The sequence below is a fragment of the Salvelinus namaycush genome, chromosome 1, assembly GCF_016432855.1.
Source record: "Salvelinus namaycush isolate Seneca chromosome 1, SaNama_1.0, whole genome shotgun sequence".
Lineage (NCBI taxonomy): Eukaryota > Metazoa > Chordata > Actinopteri > Salmoniformes > Salmonidae > Salvelinus > Salvelinus namaycush.
In genome coordinates this window covers 37,999,059-38,022,556 of record NC_052307.1, presented here as the reverse complement: position 1 = coordinate 38,022,556, position 23,498 = coordinate 37,999,059, and the positions used below count along the sequence as shown (strand labels likewise).

General features: G+C 43.3%; 1 protein-coding gene across 2 annotated transcripts in view; it reads left to right on the top strand.

Moving 5' to 3' along the window:
* The window catches only part of ipo11 (importin 11), a 239,237-nt gene that overhangs the window by 73,037 nt on the left and 142,702 nt on the right, over positions 1–23,498 (top strand). For both annotated transcript variants that reach the window (XM_038988255.1, XM_038988263.1), the window contains exons 11-19: positions 214–366; positions 554–597; positions 4,773–4,863; positions 5,718–5,765; positions 6,878–6,983; positions 17,665–17,791; positions 21,931–21,964; positions 22,125–22,165; positions 22,355–22,471. In XM_038988255.1, coding sequence (XP_038844183.1) covers positions 214–366; positions 554–597; positions 4,773–4,863; positions 5,718–5,765; positions 6,878–6,983; positions 17,665–17,791; positions 21,931–21,964; positions 22,125–22,165; positions 22,355–22,471 — 761 coding nt within the window. The remainder of the gene's footprint in view (positions 1–213; positions 367–553; positions 598–4,772; positions 4,864–5,717; positions 5,766–6,877; positions 6,984–17,664; positions 17,792–21,930; positions 21,965–22,124; positions 22,166–22,354; positions 22,472–23,498) is intronic.

The window sequence follows — 23,498 nt, the reverse complement described above, 5'->3', positions numbered from 1 at the left end:
AAAACTGCACTTCCTTGGCAGGCAGGCAGATTGCAAGCATCATTAATGTACCATTATAATAATATAACGGGTTAGGAGGAGCCACAGTGGAGTTTAGTTTCTCTCTGAGCTGTCGAGACTTAGTTGTCGATGGTTGTGGTTAGTTTTGAATAGTGTGTGTGTGTGTGTGTGTGTGTGTAAGTTCTTACATGCTCTCTGGGTCGCCCCTCTCAGACAGTAAGCCGGAGAGTCTGGAGGCCCACAAGATCAAGACGGCGTTCTTCACACACCCCACCCTCACGGAGATCGGACGGCGTCTCGTCTCCCACTACTTTCTGCTGACCGAGGAAGAGCTGTCCATGTGGGAGGAGGACCCCGAGGGCTTCGGTACGCTCACAAATACATACGGCTACTGATGTGTTTCCCTGTCGCTTTGCCAGCTTTTCTCTCCTCACGTTAACTCTGCTAATGTGTCCTTCTGAATCTCCACACCATACTGGAGTACACCCACACAGACACACACACACACATACAACCTCCTTATCTCATTGTTGCTCTGTTTTTGTATTCGCAGCTGTTGAAGAAACAGGGGGTGACTCCTGGAAATACAGTCTACGGGTGAGTGAATGACACACGCGCGCACACACACACACACGCACACACGCATAGATGCCAGTGCACAAAGACAAGACCGACTGACTTGCTCAGCACAGGCAAGCCGTTGAAAGCAGCCATGCTCTCCCTGTCACTGCTCTCACTAACAGCTTTGCTGATTTGATTTCAACAATGTATTCAGTCCCACTGAAGCTGATTTATTTCCCCTCCATTTCATCATATCCCTCTTCTCCTGTATTGCTTGGGAGTCCTTGACTGGGGTGCAACAAGATACCACAGCACAGCCACATACAACCGGGAACCAAACAAATCCTTTAGATTTGTGAGACAGAAAGTGTGATAGGATAAGGATGTAGAGGTGAGATAGTGTTTCTACCTGTGGCCAGTGATGTATGGTCTTAGTAAAATAACAACCCCACACACCATTACAAGCACGCGAGAGCGACGATATTCTCCTTACCAGAGGGAAGAATGAGAGTAGTCTTTAGCTGAACTGTCATACAAGAAAAGGAAGACAAGTATTTCAGATGTCTTCAGCAAAATAAACTGTGCGTTCCCTTTAAACACAGTAATAATGTGTCTTATTGCAGTGCCGGTCAGTCAAACTATCAATTAGGGCTTATACTAGCTGAGCAATTAACCAACGTTTATGTTATTTTACATTTTTTAAGCGACTCATTGACCAACGAACTGTAGGTTCAATTGTTTAATTCCATTTTTTTCCCTCAATGAACTGCACACATTGAGCAGTTCTCTACAGATAAATCCGGTCAAGCCCGAACTATGCGATGATGTAGGGTAGTTTGCAACAGGCCAATATTCTACATAGCTTAGCACACACAACGTGGTAATTAACTACAATGACCGTAATCCATTACGCATGCAATTGTCCGGTCTGTGTGTTTGTTTTATGCCTGCTCCATTAAGTTAGTGTGGGGTAGACACGGAGAGCGAGAGACAGAATAATGCACGATCGAGAGGGAACGAGAACAGTTGCTTCGAAGGTATCTCTCGCTTTAACAGGGTTTCTGAAAATGTGGCACCGGAAATTTGACCATCAGCATTTAAATTTACCGGAAATTTGAGAGAGATGCTTTTGGTGCGTAACCTGAAATCCCATTTAGATTATGGTAATGCGTCTTAATAGGATATGCAAGTCGAGGATGCAACGATGTGCGGTCCTTACTGAATTCTGGTCGAGGATGCAACGATGTGCGGTCCTTCTTACCGAATTCTGGTCGAGGATGCAACGATGTGCGGTCCTTACTGAATTCTGGTCGAGGATGCAACGATGTGCGGTCCTTCTTACCGAATTCTGGTCGAGGATGCAACGATGTGCGGTCCTTCTTACCGAATTCTGGTCGAGGATGCAACGATGTGCGGTCCTTACTGAATTCTGGTCGAGGATGCAAGGATGTGCGGTCCTCCTTACCGAATTCTGGTCGAGGATGCAACGATGTGCGGTCCTCCTTACCGAATTCTGGTCGAGGATGCAACGATGTGCGGTCCTCCTTACCGAATTCTGGTGTGCACTTGTTAGAATATCTGTCCACATTTACTTTTCCTCGGCCAACGAGTGACGAACAGGAAAATTACTACACTATGTCAATCTACTATCCCCCATAGTAGAAAAGTTGACTTATTCTATTGGTCAGCTTGTCGAGTAATAAATGGCCTACTCCACACAGACTCTGGGACAGTTGTGGGACAACGGATCCCACATTCATACAACCAGTAGGCCTCGGCTACATCAAACAAATGTAAGCAAACGAGTCCGATGCAATAGATCAGAACGTTTAGCTTAAAATGATGATGAACTATTATTTCTTCACAGTTTAAGTGCAACAGTGCACACAAGGCAGTAGGTTACGCGCGAATGTTCGTTCCATAATGCAATTAGCGGGAGAACACTGTTGTCAAAAGGGCACCATACGTGCGAGCTGTTTCATGTGACCGAGGTGAAAATATCCATTAGCCATTTAGAAAGAGGGGAGAGCTAATATGAAACAACTAGCATGGGTTGCTAATATGACTAGGATTTTGCCTTTGGCTACCGGACAATGAAAGGAAGTTGCTATAAAATAATTGCCTCCACGGATATGGTCTGATATTTTGCTAGGCTACTTTGAAGTGAGGTACGACATGCCTTTTTAATATGTATTAAAATGTTCAGGTTTCAAACAATTATATGTTTTCAAAATGCACACGGCCTCCAGCACATTGCAAAGTGGTGTTTGACGCGCTGATGACGTCTACCTTCTGTTGCTTATGTATGCATTTTCTGTTTGAGAAGCTTCAGCAGAAGCTGAAAGTATGATAGATTGTCCGCCTAAAAGCTCTATCTGTATGCTGTACTCGTGTGATAAATAAGATACATAACAAATATACCAATTTAATTCCACTAAATTATGCAAATGAACATAAGACTCATAAGCATGACCATTCACAAGTATTTCCATCAACTAATAGGCTAAGAAGCGTTATTTCGCAGTGGGATTTCTTCTTCTCCCAGACAATGTGGCGAAGCCAATTTTATTTATCGGCTTTTCGATTTTTCTAACGGCCAAAAGCCTGCTATTACCGGCTAATGGAGACCCTGACCAGAAAATACATGATCTAAGTGAGTGATGGATGGTAATTCAGCATTCATAAAATAACGACTAAAATAGTTATTTGGTTAGACAGCACATATTTTGTCATCTCTATTGAGATGATGACTTGGAATGAAATAATAGTCATCAAATTAAACTAATGTAATATCCACATGGAAATATTTTATTACAGTAATGTGAGTAAATGATGAGTTAATAAGTGCTAAGCAGCAACGGGCAGTCACTGCCGTCATAGGACTTATATCCATTGTTTTATTCTGTTACAGCTTTCAACCCACATTGTGCATTTAATGTTTAAAAAAATAAATAATTATGATCCAATCCATATTTATTTTTTTACCGACCCCATCTCAAAAAGCACTAATCACTCAGCACTACTCTCACCCAAAAACAGACCATGGTTAGAAAAAGGAAAGGTCTGCACTCGTAGTATTGAGCTCTGATACAAGGAAATGTATTTGATATACTATTTATCTTTCCTATAGTTAGGACCAGTGGGTAGCATGGCACAGGGGGGATGTTTTAGTGACGTCTCTGATGTCTGACTGTCTGATTCTCAATGAATTGGGGGTAGGCTTTGTTTTGGTTTTGCCTGCTGCCTGTATCATCTCCTTACTTGCTATCAGACTCCTCCCTCCCTCTCCCTCACCACCTTGCTTCTTCTTCTCCATCTCTTTTTCTCTAATATTCCCTCTGTCTCAGTTAAGCCCAGCTTTTCTTACTTCCATGGCGCTCTGGTTTAGGATCCAAACTTCTTTTGAAGTACACCAGTACAGTCGACCGCTGATGAGGTAACAGTGGAGGATGTAATTGGTGCCGACTCCTTTTACATTCATTTGTCTCGCTGAGGATATCCGCGCTCTCCGGTTTGCGCCCAATCACAACTGTCCCAAATCTGCTACCACCCCTACCCCATCAATCCTGCTTGGCTTTCAACTACACAGACACTGACGACTAGGTCCAAGTGTTTGTTTTCTAGTCAGATCATGTGGTCATTGCAAACTCAGGGCCTTGCATATAAATAAACGAATCTTGACATGCATGCCCCAGTCTCCACTAAAGCATGCTGTGTGCCTGCTGGGAGGAAAATAGATTTGCCTTCCCCAGTACAGTGGGTGATGTGTCCTTGGTGTCGCCTTCCCTCTGCCATCTCCACCGTGGTCCTCTAATGAGCTGTTTGTCAGTATGGCTTTATTGTCAATGGTCTGTCATGGGCAGCGAGACTTAACACCTAGTTATTGATTTCCGCCGGTGTTGATCATGTCAGGGTTGTTTCCCCCCGTGGGAGTAGAACATGTTTGATGGGTGGGTTGTGTTTGTGGCATGATCTAATAAAGCTTGACAGGTGGTGTATAGGTGATGACTATCATTTAACCCTGTGAGTGACACCTGGCTGTTGCTGTCAGTGAGGAGTCTCATGCCATGCATTCCACGTGGCTCCCCTGCTCATTGATTTAGTGCCAGTAGAACTGACGGAGAGGGACTGGATCTCATGGAAAGGGAGTATTTGTTTGTGTTGTTGTTTACCTATTCCCCCCCCCCCCCCCCCCCCCCCTCTTTCACCAGCCTTGTACAGAAGTGTTGTTCTTGGACATATTCCACAACTACAGTCAGACTCTGACACCAGTGCTGCTGGAGATGGTGCTGAATCTACAAGGTACGTCTGTCATTGTATTGTCCTCTCAAGACAATCATTTCTTATCTCATTGTGGCATCCTGTTTAAATAAAGGCAAAATATAAACATGTTTTACAAAACGCAGCCTGATTCCTTTCGAACCTGGCCTTCTCCAACCACAGCCTTGGTTGTAGAGGTGTCCACTTAGCGACCTCCCGGGTGGCGCAGTGGTCTAGGGCACTGCATCGCAGTGCTAGCTGCGCCACCAGAGTCTCTGGGTTCGCGCCCAGGCTCTGTCGCAACCGGGAGGTCCGTGGGGCGACGCACAATTGGCATAGCGTCGTCCGGGTTAGGGAGGGTTTGGCCGGTAGGGATATCCTTGTCTCAGTATGTAAAATGTAATAAAATGTATGCACTCTACTGTAAGTCGCTCTGGATAAGAGCGTCTGCTAAATGACTAAAATGTAAAAAATGTAAAAATGTTAAATGGCTCAGAACATGTGCTATACAACACTGCCGTTCAAGAGTCTTTAGGAACACATTCTTTAGATTACAATATGAGGTTCCCCCTGTGACACAGACCTGTGATAAGTTATTCGTTTCCAGAGTGAGTTGTCAGTGCACACAAACACAGGACAATTACAGGGTGTCTTTAGGCCAGTGTTCTCCTCTGACAGAGTTATATTATAGAGGACTGTCTGAGTGAGGAAAAATTGGATAACACTAGATTGGAAAATGTCATTTTAGCTGAGAGCCAAATATTGATTGTGGGAAGCCACTCAGTCTCCAGCAACAGGGGTGTAAGTGAGAGGGACAGAGGATTTCATAATTTTCCATGTTCAGCTTATTATCGTTTGTGTGTAGGTTTAACTCGGTGTTATGTGTGTGATTGCAGGACCAAGCAATGTGGATGATCCTGTTCAGCTGCTGATGAAGGATGCAGGTAGGTAATCATGAGATCTTGTGGTCTCACTGGAGTAAGGTCAGAGGTCACGGCTCTCTGCAAGGTCGGAGGTACCTTTGCTCCTTAAGTCTGAAGCTCAGACATCCAGATGAGAAATGGCTGCAGTAGTCTTCCAAGAAATGTACTGTAGCTATCCTAGGAAGAGCCTTAGGATTATTCCCTTATCCAGAGGCTGTATACAATCAGCTGCCGCCTTTTTGCAGTGACTATAGTCTGACGGTTTCAAGTGCCTGGCAGCTCTGACATCACAGGATTTTGACGGACGTTCTCATATACCGTAAATCTCACTGGATCCTTAGTAGATCTCATTCAGGGTTTGAAAATAAGATAAAACAGGAACATTTCCTGGGGATATTTTTCACTACTGGGACTTAACTGTAAGTCTAGATGGTGTTTTGGAACACAGAATATCCAGATGAGTCATACTGGCATACAGGAGGACACACTGATGTTCCTGTTCTCTACCTCCAGTGATTTACTCCCAAGAGAGACTAAAAAACCCTATCACTCTTTCATTTCGCCATCCCTTCTTATTTATTTTTTTACCTTGCACCCCCCCCTCTCTCTTCCTCGCCCCATCCCTCTCTATAATTTGATCACTCCTTATACAGACTATAACTCCCTCTCCGGGTCTCATTTTGTAGAAAGACTGTCCTTGTCCTGATGTTGCTTCCAGCATGTGTCCTCCTCCCCTCTGTGGTTGTTAGCGCACCGCAGGTTCTCCCAGCGCTGTTAATGACATCGTTTGTCCAACACACCGCCACTGTGTTGTCATCAGCTGTTCACATGGTTTATAGTTGACTGTTTCTCACGCTATAAAATCCACATCTAGTGTCAGTGGGCTCTTCAGTGTAGTTACTCAAATGGGCTTTATGGATGAGAATAGTAATGCACCGCCGCTGCATCACAGTTTCTGTTTTGTTCCTTATGCCTCACGTTTCCTTCAATATAAAATGACAAAACCCCAAATTTACAGCTCAGACTGTTAGATATCCGATGGCAAGAGAATAGAAATAGATGGCATCTTTCAGTCGTAACAGTATTTCATTGTTGAACATTTTTTTAATTTGTGTGTCCCTATTTGTCCACAGTGTACAATGCAGTGGGGCTGGCGGCATACGAGCTGTTTGACAACATTGACTTTGACCAGTGGTTCAACAATCAGCTTCTGGGCGAGCTACACGTGAGCCACCACAGGTATGTCATAAGTGTCATAATGATGCATTATTAACAGTGATGGATTGCATTTGTATAGGTGTAATGCTTTTCCAAGAACGTAGGACGTGACAACTCTCCTGTTACCCAATCCGTGAACTGGTTTCCTCTATTGCCACCCAATGACAGGAGTTACTGTTGACTCAATTGAGCTTCATTTATGTAACCTCCATCCACTCTTTCTCCATCAATCAATGCAAATCACTCCTTTAGCCAAGAAGGACTGTCACTTGGTTAGTAGTTGGTGTCACTACAAACATCCAGACTCAGGCTGTGATGACTCAGCTCAAAGAAGTGTGAGGGAGAGACAGTGTTTGAAGGAGAGGAGGAGGAGGAGGAGAGGGTAAAGGTGGAATGTGTGATCTCATGTAGTACAAAGGAACCCTCTCGACACTTGAGTGGTCAAACACACAAAGGAAGTGATGTCCCAACGATGGTGTGATGTCACAGTGCAGGTGTGGTGATGTCACAATGGGGCTTTGATGGGGGGGTGTTCTTTCCACGGAATGACAATGGCTCAAGCCTCTCGGACACATCAAAGCACACAGACTTACTTTAGTTAAGGTAGCTCCATCTGGCCTTATCATGTATCTGTGGTGGGTGAGCTGCTGCTCTTCAAAGAGGGAGAGTATTTTTAGTTTCTTCAGAGAATAAAGTCAGCTCTGATACACTTTTCAACATCGTTTTTTTTTTTTCAGTTTCTTTTTTTTCTTGTCGTGAATGAGTGAGAGTCTGGGAGATTGTGAGAGATGGTAGATATTTGGAACCGTTTGAAAAGCGAAGCACAAATATTGCTTGTGGATAGATTGCTTGTGGATAGAAGCGTTTGAACATTGATAATTTCCTGCATTGTCCTTGAATGGAATTTCTCCTGTCAGTCGCTGTGAGCTACTGCTGCTTCAGACATCACGTGGCTTTGGCAGTTCTTACAGTTCTGAGGACGCACAACGTGATTTGTTTTATTTCCAAGTACATTTTCTCTCACATAGGATGCGTTTTACATGTAAAAGGCATTTTAATATCAGAGTATTTAGCCTTCCGGTCAGCCCTGACAACGGTATGGTATTTTTCCCACTTCAAATAGCAATTAGCCTACAGGCGCGCACCAACGCAGGGTCCACAAGACCTGACACAGATCAATGCAAAACACTCACCTGAAAACACAACATTATATGATGGAGAACATCAGACTTTTTTCACTGTTGCTATTCGCCTAGTCTACTGTTAGCCAAAAACTACCGATATAGTACCCTGAAAACAACTGAGCACTGTCTGCTGTTGTGGCATGTTGCATCATTCTGATTGGTCAAGAGAGTAGAGCAATTATAATTTTTGAATTTCGAGTATAAATTCATGATGATTATTATTTAAAAAGTGAAATAATATCAAATGCCCATCCCCAACAGTTACCTAGGTACAGTGCCTTCAGAAAGTATTCATACCCTTGTTACAGCCTGAATTCAAAATGGATTAAATCTATTTTCTTCTCACTCGTCTACACACACTATCCCATAATTGGAGGTGTACCTGTGGATGTATTTCAAGGCCTACCTTCAATTTCAGCGCCTCTTTGCTTGACACCATGGGAAAATCAAAATAAATCAGCCGAGACCTCAGAAAAAAGAATTGTAGACCTTCACAAGTCTGGTTCATCCTGGGGGAGCAATTTCCAAACGCCTGAAGGTACCACGTTAATCTGTACAAAAAATAGTACGCAAGTATAAACACCATGGGACCACGCAGCCTTCATACCGCTCAGGAAGGAGACGTGTTCTGTCTCCTAGAGATGAACGTACTTTGGTGCGAAAAGTGCAAATCAATCCCAGAACAACAGCAAAGGACCTTGTGAAGATGCTGGAGGAAACAGGTACAAAAGTATCTATATCCACAGTAAAGCGAGTCCTATATCGACATAACCTGAAAGGCCGCTCAGCAAGGAAGAAGCCACTGCTCCAAAACCGCCATAAAAAGCCAGACTAGAGTTTGCATCTGCACATGGGGATAAAGATCGTACTTTTTGGAGAAATGTCCTCTGGTCTGATGAAACAAAAATCGAACTTTTTGGCAATAATGACCATCGTTATGTTTGGAGGAGAAATGGGGAGGGCTTGCAAGCCGAAGAACACCATCCCAACTGTGAAGCACGGGGGTGGCAGCATCATGTTGTGGGGGTGTTTTGCTGTAGGAGGGACTGGTGCACTTCACAAAATAGATGGCATCATGAGGAAAGAAAATGATATGGATATATTGAAGCAACATCTCAAGACATCAGTCAGGAAGTTAAAGCTTGGTCGCAAATGGGTCTTCCAAATGGACAATGACCCCAAGCATACTTCCAAAGTTGTGGCAAAATGGCTTAATCACAACAAAATCAAGGTATTGGAGTGGCCATCACAAAGCCCTGACCTCAATCCTGTAGAAAATGTGTGGGCAGAACTGAAAAAGCGTGTGCAAGCAAAGAAGCCCTACTAACCTTACTCGGTTACGCCAGCTCTGTCAGGAGGAATGGGCCAACATTCACCCAACTTATTGTGGGAAGCTTGTGGAAGGCTACCCAAAACGTTTGACCCAAGTGAAACAATTTAAAGGCAATGCTACCAAATACAAATTGAGTGTATATAAACTTCTGACCCACTGGGACTGTGATGAAAGAAATAAAAGCTGAAATAAATCACTCTCAACTATTATTCTGATATTTCACATTCTTAAAATAAAGTGGTGATCCTAACTGACCTACGACAGGGAACTTTTACTAGGATTAAATGTCAGGAATTGTGGAAAACTGAGTTTAAATGCATTTGGCTAAGGTGTATGTTAACTTCCGACTTCAACTGTACATTTTACATACATGGTACTTTTATATACAGCGACCACAACAATAATACATGACCAAACATAAGCTCTTTAATTCCACCCATGAACACTTACTGACTCAAGAAATAATTTGTTCAAATTTCTAAAAACATAAATCCACTTTGACGTTATTTGGTATTGTGTGTGTAGGCCTGTGACACAAAATCTCAATTGAATCCATTTTAAGTTCAGGCTGTAACACAACAAAATGTGGAAAAAGTCAAGGGGTGTGAATACTTTCTGAAAGCACTGTGTATGGTTGGACGACAAGCTGACCTTTAAAGTTCATATGGATAATCTTGTGAGGAAGCAAAAACGACTAAAGCTAAAGCTACTTCCCCAGGGCCTTTACGGAGTTAAGACTGCCTTCTCCTAGTGTGCTCCAGAGGCATGGAATAGTCTACAATCTATGCTTCACCTAGATGTATTAGATCGTGTCGTGCTGATTGTGTGTTGTTTTACATTTTTAAATCTTGTATTGATTGCTGCTGCCTTTCAGGTCTCCCTTGTAAACGAGGCCATTTCTCAATGGGCTTTTCCTGGTTAAATAAAGGTTAAATAAAGACAAATATATATATATATAATTTATCTCCATACCCAATGCTACAACACAGTCATGCGGTCCCCTTCTGGCCTTTGTGTGTGTGTGTGTGGGTCGTGTTTATATTGAAAGTCAACATTGTTTTTTTTGCTTCAATAGAGTGGTCAGGGACGTGCAACTATAGTATTCCTTCAAATATAACAAATTAGTGCAACACATTTGGCACAAAATTGCTTCATTTTCATCAGATGACAACAGAAGTGCAACACTATTTGGCTGGCAGCCACACAAGTAAAGTAGCGTACAATGAAAAAGCAAGGTCTTTTTGGCAAAAATTATGCATGGCCATCCTATTTATTTTTAGGACTATCATAGAAAGAGTGTAGCCAGCTACATTTCCTAATGTTTTGCTTGAAGTTAATCTAGAATTTTACCTGAGGAAAAATAGGCTGGCAAAAAATTACAATAAGATGCATTTTAGTTCTATGTTTACAAAATGCAGCAAGATTATTCATATTTATTTTTCCTGTGTGAAATCAGAATTCTGTGTTCTAACACGACCCCTAAGTTTAACTTGCTATCTAAGTGGCTGAGTTAATAAGGTGATGGGACATTGTGTTGTGTTAGCTTTCTGCTGTGTTTGAGAAGGCAAAGCCCTTTGGATTAGTTATTTGTACAGCTGCCACTGCTATCTTGATTTCCTAGTTTTGGTCTCCTATTTTTTCTTAGTCAGTCTGCTCCTCCCCCCTCTTCGCAGAGCATGGCAGGCCCGTTGTCCTAGCGACAACAGACTCCACAAAGACACAGCTTGTAGACATGCTGCTCGAGAGCTAGTACTGTTCTTCCTTCAGACACGCATGCCTCAAAACTTTGTTCATTTGCACAATGTCTCTCGTTCATATTCGCTTGTAAATGTCTTAACTCACCAAAAATGACATTCGGTAGTTCCTGTCTATAGATGTGTAACTTTATGAGCTGGATTTACTTTTTTATTTGATTTTTCATTTATTTTAATTTGCGCTCGTTAGCATATTTCATTGAAATGTTCTATTACTTGTGCAAATGTTGTTAGCATTCTCTTAATAGACACCCAATGGGCTTTTTAACATTTTTGGCTCCCCATTGTGTACTAAGCTGGTAATACCGTAAATCCCGGGGTGAGGGAAGGACGGTATGACTATATGAAACTGGATACCGCCCAACCCTAGTACTGTTCCGTTTTAGTGGTTTAACGTGCAAGTCTGGATCTCAACCGATATAGTTAGGATGCAACCTAAATGGAACTCAATATTTTATAGGTAATTCTGCCACTACAGCACTATATACGGATTAGGGTGCCATTTGGGATGCATCCTTAGTGTGTATAGCTGAATTGTTTGCTGGTGTTTGTTAATCCGTGTGGGTATTTGTATGGTGAAAAGCAGAGCCAGAGAATTATGGAAGAAGGCATTTGGAATCAAGCCGTTCATTATCTGCCATCCGTACTGGGCGGAAGTATACAGACGTAAGAAGGTAAAAAAAGAGAGAAATGCGAGACGGATAGGAGAGAGAGAGAGACAGATACTAAGAGAGACTGATCCAGCCAGGGCAGTTGCTAAAAGGCATCTGCTGCTTTCTCTGCTGACCTTCTTGTGTGGACACTGTCAGACAGGCAGTGGTTTGGTACGGGCAAGGACAACCGTGTCTGCCTCAACCTTGCTGTTGGCATTTCCCCCTGCCCGTGCTGCTCGGCCCTCTGGGTAATGGCTGATGGTAGTGGATGGATAAGCCTGCATTGTGTTGTAGTAAAGGCCACCACATGTGGAATACCTGTGTTCGGAGGGAGGGAGGGAGGGAGGTAGGGAGGGAGGGAGGGAGGGGAATGATGCTGCAGAGTGATTAGACAGATCGGCGTGTTCTTAAAGGGCACCACATATGGCCCACCTGCACCCGTCACCTGCCAGCCTGCTCTTAATACTCACTGGGAGGGGTGAGGGAGGGAGAAAGAGCCATTTTCTCCTCTCCATTGAATTGAATACATTCCAGATCTGTGTCTGTTCCTACAGCTAGTTTACGACGCGTTAGCAGAGTGCCAAAAGGCCTTTGAGAGACGCAGTTGTTTTTTATCAGACTGTGGTAGTCAGTGCTCACATGATGTGTCTGCCTGCATGGGTTCACGTCAGGATTTGTGCTTCTATGAAGGACTCTAGTGCCAACTCTCTGTTCTCCAGGGCCAGTGTTCTGATGTTCCGGTAGTTCACAATGCATTAGGCGTGCGCTAATCGGCCTTGGAGCCTGTGGCGGGTCTGGTACTCTGAAACTGGCTGTGGTGGTGTATGGTCAGATGCAGGAAGAGGAGCCATGAATAGCAGGCCCTCCCTCTGACCCCCCCCTCACCTAAACACTCACACATAGCCCTTCTCCTCTCTTTCTCCCTCATCTCTGGGCCAGCGGAAGGGAAATTAAACACAAGTTTTTATTAGATGTCTTTTAAAGGTACTACATAGGGACATTCAAAATGCACACGGATGAGTATGGATCGACCTCCCGGGTGGCGCAGTGGTCTAGGGCACTGCATCGCAGTGCTAGCTGCACCACCAGAGTCTCTGGGTTCGCGCCCAGGCTCTGTCGCAGCCGGCCGCAACCGGGAGGTCCGTGGGGCGACGCACAATTGGCATAGCGTCGTCCGGGTTAGGGAGGGTTTGGCCGGTAGGGATATCCTTGTCTCAGTATGTAAAATGTAATAAAATGTATGCACTCTACTGTAAGTCGCTCTGGATAAGAGCGTCTGCTAAATGACTAAAATGTAAATGTAAAAAATGATTAATGAGCATTTGAATTGAGCATTAAGCGATGTTCTGACCTGGAGACATAGGTGTGTAAAATCCATGTCACTGAGAGAGAATTAGCTTTGTCTGTTTTCATGCCAAGGCTTGTCTTGACACCAACCTGAACGATATTGTTCATGCCTCTTTTTTTTTTATTGTGTTCTACTTGGTATTCTGCTGTAAAGCTCTTTGACACTGTCTGCCTTCATAAATGTTTATGATTTAAGGTGAGTCAGTGTGTGATCGATGACTTGTCTGTCTCCAGAGTGACACACAGTTTAAATATGAGTAGGTGCATCTGACATTGACTGTATCGAGTGTGAAATCACATTAACATAAGTATTCAGACCCTTTACTCAGTACTTTGTTGAAGCGCCTTTTTGGCAGCGATTACAGCCCCCGAGTCTTCTTGGGTATGACGCTACAAGCTTGGCACACCTGTATTTGCGGAGTTTCTCCCATTCTTCTCTGCAGATTGTCTCATGCTCTGTCAGGTTGGATGAAGAGCGTCGCTGCACACCACTTTTCTGGTTACTACATGATTCCATATGTGTTATTTCATAGTTTTGATGTCTTCACTATTATTCTATAATGCAGAAAATAGTACAAATAAAGAAAAACTCTTGAATGAGTAGGTGTGTCCAAACTTTTGACTGGTACTGTGTGTATATGTGTGTGTGTGTGTGTGTGTGTGTGTGTGTGTGTGTGTGTGTGTGTATGTGTGTATATATACACTGCTCAAAAAAATAAAGGGAACACTTAACCTGTTAGGCTGGCTGGCCCGACACCGGTACACTTATGACAACATCCAGCTCAAGTGCAGGGCGCGAAATTCAAAAGATATTTTTTAAAAATATTTAACTTTCACACATTAACAAGTCCAATACAGCATATGAAAGGTACACATCTTGTGAATCAAGCCAACATGTCCGATTTTTAAAATGTTTTACAGGGAAGACAAAATATGTAAATCTATTAGCTAACCACGTTAGCAAAAGACACCACTTTTCTAACTCCATCAGTTTCTTACTCCATCACTAGCTATCACAAATTCGACCAAATAAAGAAATAAATAGCCACTAACCAAGAAAAAACTTCATCAGATGACAGTCTGATAACATATTTATTGTATAGCATATGTTTTGTTCGAAAAATTTGCATATTTCAGGTATAAATCATAGTTTACATTTCAGCTACAATCAGAAATTGCACCGAAAGCAGCCATAATATTTACAGACACCAACGTCAAATACCTAATTACTCATCATAAAACATTTCTGAAAAATACATAGTGTGCAGCAATTGAAAGACAGGCATCTTGTGATTCCAGACAATATTTCCGATTTATTAAATGTTTTACAGCGAAAACAAAATGTAGCGCTATATTAGCGTAGCCACAATAATTTCTGAAAATTTCTGGGCGCCCACGACCAGTTCACATGCACGACAGATATATGAAATAACATCATAAATTGGGTCTTACTTTTGCTGATCTTTCATCAGAATGTTGAACAAGGTGTCCTTTGTCCAGATGAGTCGTTGTTTGGATTCAGAATGGCAACTTTCCCTCTTCATTTAGCATGGGCACTAGCCGAGTGGCACGGATCTCTCCAACGTAAACACAGTCAGAGAACGGAACACGGTAAAACTCCCGAAAAAATTTCAATAATCTGATTAAACTATATTGAAAAAACATACATTACGATGATATGGTCACATGTATCAAAAAAAATCAGAGCCGGAGATAGTTGTCGTCTATTACGGCAGCAAAACAGAAGGCAATCCCACTTCCAAGTCGCGCGCTTCAGAGTACCGGAAGTGGACGGTCACGTCAAAGAAATAGCTTTTATTCCACCTCAGACCAAGATGAACACAAAATTTCTTCTCTCACATCCTCTTGACACCCAGAGGAAGGCGTATGGAGTGTACGTAGACTCCTACGTGTCATGACCATGTATAGGCAGGAAGTTGAACAGAGCATATATTTCTGACATTCCACTTCCTGGTCAGGGAAAGTGCTGCCAAATGAGTTCTGTTTCACTCAGAGAAATAATTCCAACGGTTTTAGAAACTAGAGAGTGTTTTCTATCCAATAGTAATAATAATATCCATATTGTACGAGCAAGAATTGAGTACGAGGCCGTTTGAAATGGGCACGATTTCACTGGCTACTCAATACTTTCCCTTGCAGCCATAAGAAGTTTTTAAACAACACAATGTAACTCCAAGTCAATCACACTTCTGTGAAATCAAACTGTCCACTTAGGAAGCAACACTGATTGACAATAAATTTCACATGCTGTTGTGCAAATGGAATAGACAAAAGGTGGAAATTATAGGCAATTAGCAAGACACCCCCAATAAAGGAGTGGTTCTGCAGGTGGTGACCACAGACCACTTCTCAGTTCCTATGCTTCCTGGCTGATGTTTTGGCCACTTTTGAAGGCTGGCGGTGCTTTCACTCTAGTGGTAGCATGAGACGGAGTCTACAACCCACACAAGTGGCTCAGGTAGTGCAGCTCATCCAGGATGGCACATCAATGCGAGCTGTGGCAAGAAGGTTTGCTGTGTCTGTCAGCGTAGTGTCCAGAGCATGGAGGCGCTACCAGGAGACAGGCCAGTACATCAGGAGACGTGAAGGAGGCCGTAGGAGGGCAACAACCCAGCAGCAGGACCGCTACCTCCGCCTTTGTGCAAGGAGGAGCACTGCCAGAGCCCTGCAAAATGACCTCCAGCAGGCCACAAATGTGCATGTGTCTGCTCAAACGGTCAGAAACAGACTCCATGAGGGTGGTATGACTTCCACAGGTGGGGGTTGTGCTTACAGCCCAACACCGTGCAGGACGTTTGGCATTTGCCAGAGAACACCAAGATTGGCAAATTCGCCACTGGCGCCCTGTCCTCTTCACAGATGAAAGCAGGTTCACACTGAGCAGATGAGCACATGTGACAGAGTCTGGAGACGCCGTGGAGAACGTTCTGCTGCCTGCAACATCCTCCAGCATGACCGGTTTGGCGGTGGGTCAGTCATGGTGTGGGGTGGCATTTCTTTGGGGGGCCGCACAGCCCTCCATGTGCTCGCCAGAGGTAGCCTGACTGCATTAGGTACCGAGATGAGATCCTCAGACCCCTTGTGAGACCATATGCTGGTGCGGTTGGCCCTGGGTTCCTCCTAATGCAAGAGAATGCTAGACCTCATGTGGCTGGAGTGTGTCAGCAGTTCCTGCAAGAGGAAGGCATTGATGCTATGGACTGGCCCGCCCATTCCCCAGACCTGAATCCAATTGAGCACATCTGGGACATCATGTCTCGCTCCATCCACCAACGCCACGTTGCACCACAGACTGTCCAGGAGTTGGCAGATGCTTTAGTCCAGGTCTGGGAGGAGACCCCTCAGGAGACCATCCGCCACCTCATCAGGAGCATGCCCAGGCGTTGTAGGGAGGTCATACAGGCATGTGGAGGCCACACACACACTACTGAGCCTCATTTTGACTTGTTTTAAGGACATTACATCAAAGTTGGATCAGCCTGTTGTGTGGTTTCCCACTTTAATTTTGAGTGTGACTCCAAATCCAGACCTCCATGGGTTGATAAATTTGATTTCCATTGATAATTTTTGTGTGATGTTGTTGTCAGCACATTCAATTATGTAAAGAAAAAAGTATTTAATACGAATATTTCATTCATTCAGATCTAGGATGTGTTATTTTAGTGTTCCCTTTATTTTTTTGAGCAGTGTATATATATATATATATATATATATATATATATATATATATATATATATATATATATATAACATTTTTACTGTCAAAACACTACACGGCTCCAGAATTTTCAGATGTTCTTGTTCAGTGAAAATGAATTTGCCTTTATCTTTATGTGCTCTAATATTATATGTAAGCCTAATTCAATTGCCGCTAATTCACCAGTTCCCTGTTAAAAACAGATCAGTGACATGTTAAGTGTCTTTCAGCCTACATAATGAGTGGGGGTGGTTTTAAGGGATGGGTGCTTTGCTACAGTACCTGCTCTATCTCTCTAGTGTAGCTCTCCCAATCGGCGAACTATCGTTATGTTACACTATATGAATGTGTATCAACGCCTCACTGTCATCTCCTCCTCTGTTGTCCAGAGGTGCGTTCTGTTCGCTTGAATGCTTGCTACTTCACATTGCGGAACGGTTTATACTGAATGACATGTTTCCCCCAAAAATGCTCTTGTATGTTTGTTCCCATTTGGTGGGTGTGGCGAGGTGTGGCTTGAAGCAATGAGGGATGTAGTTAAAGGGCATTGGCCATGCTGACAACCCACAACCTGACCCCTCCCCCATTTTTCAACTGGTCGTTCATTACTGCACCGTTTCCGTTCAATTGAACGTTCCAGAATGTAAAAACGTACTGAACGCAGTCCTGGCACAAGCTGATTGGTTCTCCCCCCCCCTCCCTCTGCTGTCCAGGTACAAGCTGATTCGTCGGCGGGTGATCTGGCTCATAGGTCAGTGGATTTCAGTGAAGTTTAAATCCGAACTACGGCCGCTGCTCTACGAGGTCATCCTTAACCTCATGCAGGACCCAGACCTAGTGGTGAGACACACACACACACACACACACACACACACACACACACACACACACACACACACACACACACACACACATTAAAGAGTAATGAAAGCCATGATTAGGCTGTTAGACACAGTTAATATAGTGACTACTGGTCCTTTAGTAGCAACAAGTGTTATTCACACACTTTACAAGGCAGGACAAATGGCCAGTTAATTCTGCCGAGATGCCAGAGCTTGTTAATTGGAAATCTATGTTGTGTGAGCTTCAGGACATTAACTCCATGCTAACATGATGTACTTGTAGTACGCTAATTGCTAAGCTGCTTCTAATAAACTTTGCATCCATGATGGCTTACTTGCTAATTAGCCTGTAGAAGTGATACTCTATACACAGTGTCCTAGAGTCAACTCTGCTCTGACATGTCTGTTTGGAAGTCTGCTTCTACACAGTCTGATGAATGATATTCAGAACCGATATTTGCCCCAAATAGACTTGAGATTGCCTCCATTACCCACAGTGCCCAATCACACACAGATCTCTCACTTGAAGAGAGAGAATTACAGACCAGCATTTCCATGAAGAGGGTGGGTGGTTGGGGAGTGTTCAATAACATGCCATTTGTAGAGAGTTGCAAAACTGTAGCCGGCTAGCCACCCGCTGCTGCTGTGTTGGGCCTGTACTGCTCACTTTTACTACTCACATGAAGGACTGTTTCCAGCGTGGGATGTGTTGTGTCTGGTCCACATACAGTATTGACCTTACTCTACGTAAAGTAGTTGGACAACACTCATGCATCACCCTTAAAGTCCCTCTGCTCTGCACATGGAATGGTTCTCGATTGATTACTCACAGGCTACCGTCCAAATTATTTATACCTTCTGATCAATACTGCCTCCTTCAATTAGGGACTGCTGGGACCCTGATTGGCGGTATTACCGTCAGAGTAATTGATGATAGCCACTCACGGTCTGACTGAAAACGTATTCATCAAACCAGCTACTGGTTATCAATAACTCCAGACACCAATAACCTGGTTCCCTGTCCAGTAATGTGAATGTTTTGGAACCAATCACCTCGTCATTCTGAACGGAAGTAGACCACTAATATATTCAGTTAGGAAACAACTAACAGTATTATACATTATTCCAAAGTAATTATTATTAAATAATGTTATAAATACTGCCCTGTAATAAGTGTAATATTACTGCCTTTTAAGTGTGCAAGTAAAGTCATTTGCATGGTTTGGTAGACCATGATCAAAAAGTGTATTTGAAATACTGTAATTTGTTTGTGCATTTAGTATTTAGGGAATTGTTTAGAGGGAAAAAGAGTGAGAGAGACGATGATAAAAGAGAGAGGGATTTTTGCATGAGAAAGCTCAACACACACACACACACACTGGACCACACACTGGGCATTTATCAGTGATATTTATGAGGTGAGTCACACTAGTCATAGATATCCATCCCCTGTAGACAGCTCAGCTGGCTGCCAATTCCTCAGTCCTCGTCCTTGCTTTTCAGACCCATCTGATTTCTGCCCTGTTTACCAAAACCTCGACTGAAAATACTTCCTGGTGACATTTGATTCCTTTTTTTTGCCAAGCCCTGCCTCTACTCAGCGGAAAGAAAGTTCCCATAACCATTAAGGCTGCTTCACGCTGTGGCAGTGGCACTCTTCAGCCCATTGTGGCCCATTTTCTGTCACTCCAGCTAGGCTGTTTGTCATCTGAGCTCTGTAGAATAGCAGGGTGAAGCTAGAGAAGGGCTGTAAGAACATCTAAAAAAAGAACTGATTTCACTGACGTCTTTAGTGAGCATCGTAGTTATTATCCATGCTGTGGGATGTCTAAGTTGGTGTCGCTTACCCACAACAAATGAAATAAATGGAGGTGATTGCCTTGACTGCAGAAAGGGAACACAGACGCACAGGAAATCGTTCTTCCGAGGTATATAAACTGAACAGAGCTGGAGATTCTTATTTAAATGTCATTGTCTGCTTCTGCCCGGTAACGGGGTCAAATTGCTGGCCTTTTCATGCCCACCTTTTAGAGCAGTGCTAGCCAATCCGAGAATGCTAAAGCTCTAGGCCTATTGCTTCTCTCAGCCGGTAGATGTCATAGGAATGAAAGGAAATGCAGTTTATTCTTATCAGTTGAATGGAATCTCACTAAGGGTGGCATTCAGTGTTTCTAAAGCAGCAGAGCAAACGTAGTTATTACTATAAGTTATATGCTCCAAGCACGTTCATTCTTTTCACTTACTGCCGTAGTGTCAAATTGTCGGCCCATATGCCGTCTTGTCAATATAGGCGCTGACTAGTATTCATTCATCAAATGTGCAATGTATGCTCAATATACAGTTCACAGAGACAAAAAAAAGATATACACTTGAATGATTGTCAAGGCAGGGTTTGATAGTGGTGCTTTCACTTAATGTTTTTTGTTGATGACTTTTGGACTAGGCTATTCAACTGCTGGGCCGATACTGCGTCAGAGCTTTTATTGACTGCCCGCCGTACTTGGTTTAACATTAGCGGTGAGAGAAAGGCCCTACGCTCTCTCACACACACACTCTCACACACACACACACTCCTGCTCAACTCTCGTCACTGACAGTAGGTTGTAGTCACTCCATAGTTCCACTCCGGGCCCAGACTTGTTTTCCTCTCCTAGGTCTCATCATTTGTTCCTGTCGTAGACATGAGCTTCATCACATTGGCAGTGGTAGATTACACAGAGGAGACAGTCAATAACACTGGACGTCTTACAATTCCCCCATGAAAGTGACACGGCAACTTTACTTCGGTGTTCTCAAGTCTTCTCTTTTCAATTTGAGTTTAAAATTGAACATGAAATGCACTATACAGAATAAAAAATGGAGTAAAAAGTCCCATGATGGTTGTGACTGTCCATTACGGCTTATTACTTATTAAACATCGCCGCACGTAAGCCTAAGATCACCATGCACATTACCAAGCGTCGGCTGGAGTGGTGTAAAGCTTGCCGCCATTGGACTCAAGAGCAGTGGAAACACATTCTCTGGAGTGATGAATCACGCTTCGCCATCTGGCAGTCTAACGAATGAATCTGGGTTTTGGCGGATGCGAGGAGGATGCTACCTGCCCGAATGCATAGTGCCAACTGTAAAGTTTGGTGGAGGATAAATAATGATCTGGGGCTGTTTTTCATGGTTTGGGCTAGGCCCCTTAGTTCCTGTGAAGGAAAATCTTAACGCTACAGCATACAATGACATTCTAGATAATTCTGTAATTCCAAAACAGTTTGGGGAATGCCCTTTTCTGTTTCAGCATGACATTGCCCCTGTGCACAAAGTGAGGTACATACAGAAATGGTTTGTCGAGATCAGCATGGAAGAACTTTGAGTGGTCTGCACAGAGCCCTTACCTCCACACCATCGAACACCTTTGGGATGAATTGGAACGCCAACTGCGAGGCAGGTCTAATCGCCCGAACATCAGTGCCCTACCTAACTAATGCTCTTGTGGCTGGATGGAACCACGTCCCCACAGCAATGTTCCAACATCTAGTGGAAAGCTTTCCCAGAAGAGTGGAAGCTGTTCTAGCACCGAAGGGGGGACCAACTCAATATTAATGCCCATGATTTTGGAATGAGATGTTCGACGAGCAGATGTCCACATACTTTTGGTCATGTAGTTTACCTCGTGAAGCAACTGCTACCCCTCTCAATCGCGCATTCTTCTGTCTCTTCTCGTAGAAGGTATAAAAGAAATGCACAGACCGGACAACTAGGAGCAATGGATTATGGTCATTGTAGTTAATTACCACGTTTGATTAGATTTTCTGCCGTGTATAATATTGGCTTTTTGGAAACTACAACTCCCTACTACATCGCACAGTTCAGGCTTGATCTGATTTATGTGCCCATTGAGCTCACAGAAAAAAATGTGAACGAAATTGAATTGAAGTAATTGAGCCGATGCCTGTCAATTATTTGTTTTTTAAACCTGACATTTCGGTTAATTACCTCGCTCATCACAATCACCCACAACAAAAACCTTACGTTCATCTCTTATTCTTAGTCGGTCTTCTCTCAACTGTGAGTACAGCTCCGTATTCAGCCCCATCCCTCAGAGATATTTGGCAGAAATACCAATGTTTTGTTTTTGTTCTAAAGGTGCGGATCGAGACGGCCACAACTCTGAAACTCAATATCCTTCTCATTGAATCTATTTTGCTGAAATACAAATGTGTTGCTTCTTTCAAAAATTCATATTGTTATGCACCTCTCTTCCTGTCACTGTGAAGTCTCTCTGTGAAGATGAACCTCTTGTAAGACCTGTCAGTTTCTCTTCCTTAACGTGTCATCACCTGTCGACGACTTTGAGTTCCGGACAGAACAGTTCTTACCGGTGAGTGCCTTTTCTAGGAGAGAAATGTTTTTTAAAGAATGTTGCTAATCGTCTTCTATTCTGGCATTGCTTTTTTTTTTAATACATTTTTTGGGGGGTAAATGCATGGTATGCGATAATGGGATATTAAAATGCTCTCCCTCCCTCTCTCTCTCTCTCCCTCTACCTCCCTCCTCTCTCACCCTTTAGTATCTGGAGTCTATTTTCAGCCTGCTATTCCAGCTGTTGCAGCAGGTGACAGAGTGTGACACTAAGATGCAGGTCCTCCATGTGATCTCATGTGTCATTGAGAGGGTCAACATCCAGGTGAGGGGTCAAATGCCAAAGAGCTCATTGCCTGAATTTTTTATTTTTTTATTTTATTTATTACTAAGGTCATGGTATACGTCATGGTAGGATATGCACATGTAATGGAATTCTAGTAGCTGGGTTAAAAAACGCTACATAATTTAAAGAAATACAGTGGCATCCATTGCCTTTGATTTATTAGGGGACAGCCCTTGCTGTTAAGAACAACCATCATGTAACCGGTATGCAACATTTCTCAGCCTGCTCTCCCTCAGGCTAGAGGAAACAAAGCGACTTTCTAAGAGCAAATGAAACCAGTCGTCACTTTCTCAGCCAGTCGCCTTCAACTGCTGGGTTCTGCCGTCCTTCCACTGATGACGCGTTTGTCAGTCATCACAAGTCATGAAGTGAACTCTGAGTTCAACTGAGCACGACGAAAGCTCTCACTCGCCATTTTTGTTTTTCTTTTGTCCCTTCTAAGCACTTTTATAATAGTTTTATGATCCGTCATGTACCATCGAATTGTTTTACTAAATCTACCCGGTGTTTGTCAGCCTTTGATGACCTTTATTCTTTGACCCCCGTATTATTCAGTGGGGTACTCTATTTCTCCTCAACGCTCTCTTGACTTCACTCCCTCATAAATGGATTCCACTCCAGTCAACTGTGATTATATTTAAATCGCCTGTCTTAACTGCCTGTGAGCGAGAACGCAGTCACGTGAATATTCTATTACACCTCACAGGGAATTCTTAAAGGCAAAAAAAATGAAGAAATAATGGGGTAGAAAAGGCATAATGAAACCATTGCTTGGAGATGGGGTATATATATATATTTTCTCTCTTTCTCTTCTGAATTTACAAATCACCCTTTAGAATGGCTTGGTTCCCTCTCATCTTCTTTAAAGGGCTGCATTTTGAAAGCTGTCTGTCTTTTTGTGATTCTCTTTTCCCCCTGATCCTTAAAAATGTGTAACGGTGCAAGACATTCAAACAAAGGAGCTCTCCGAAAAGGAGGGAGGGAGGTGGAGGGAAGTGAGAGAAAG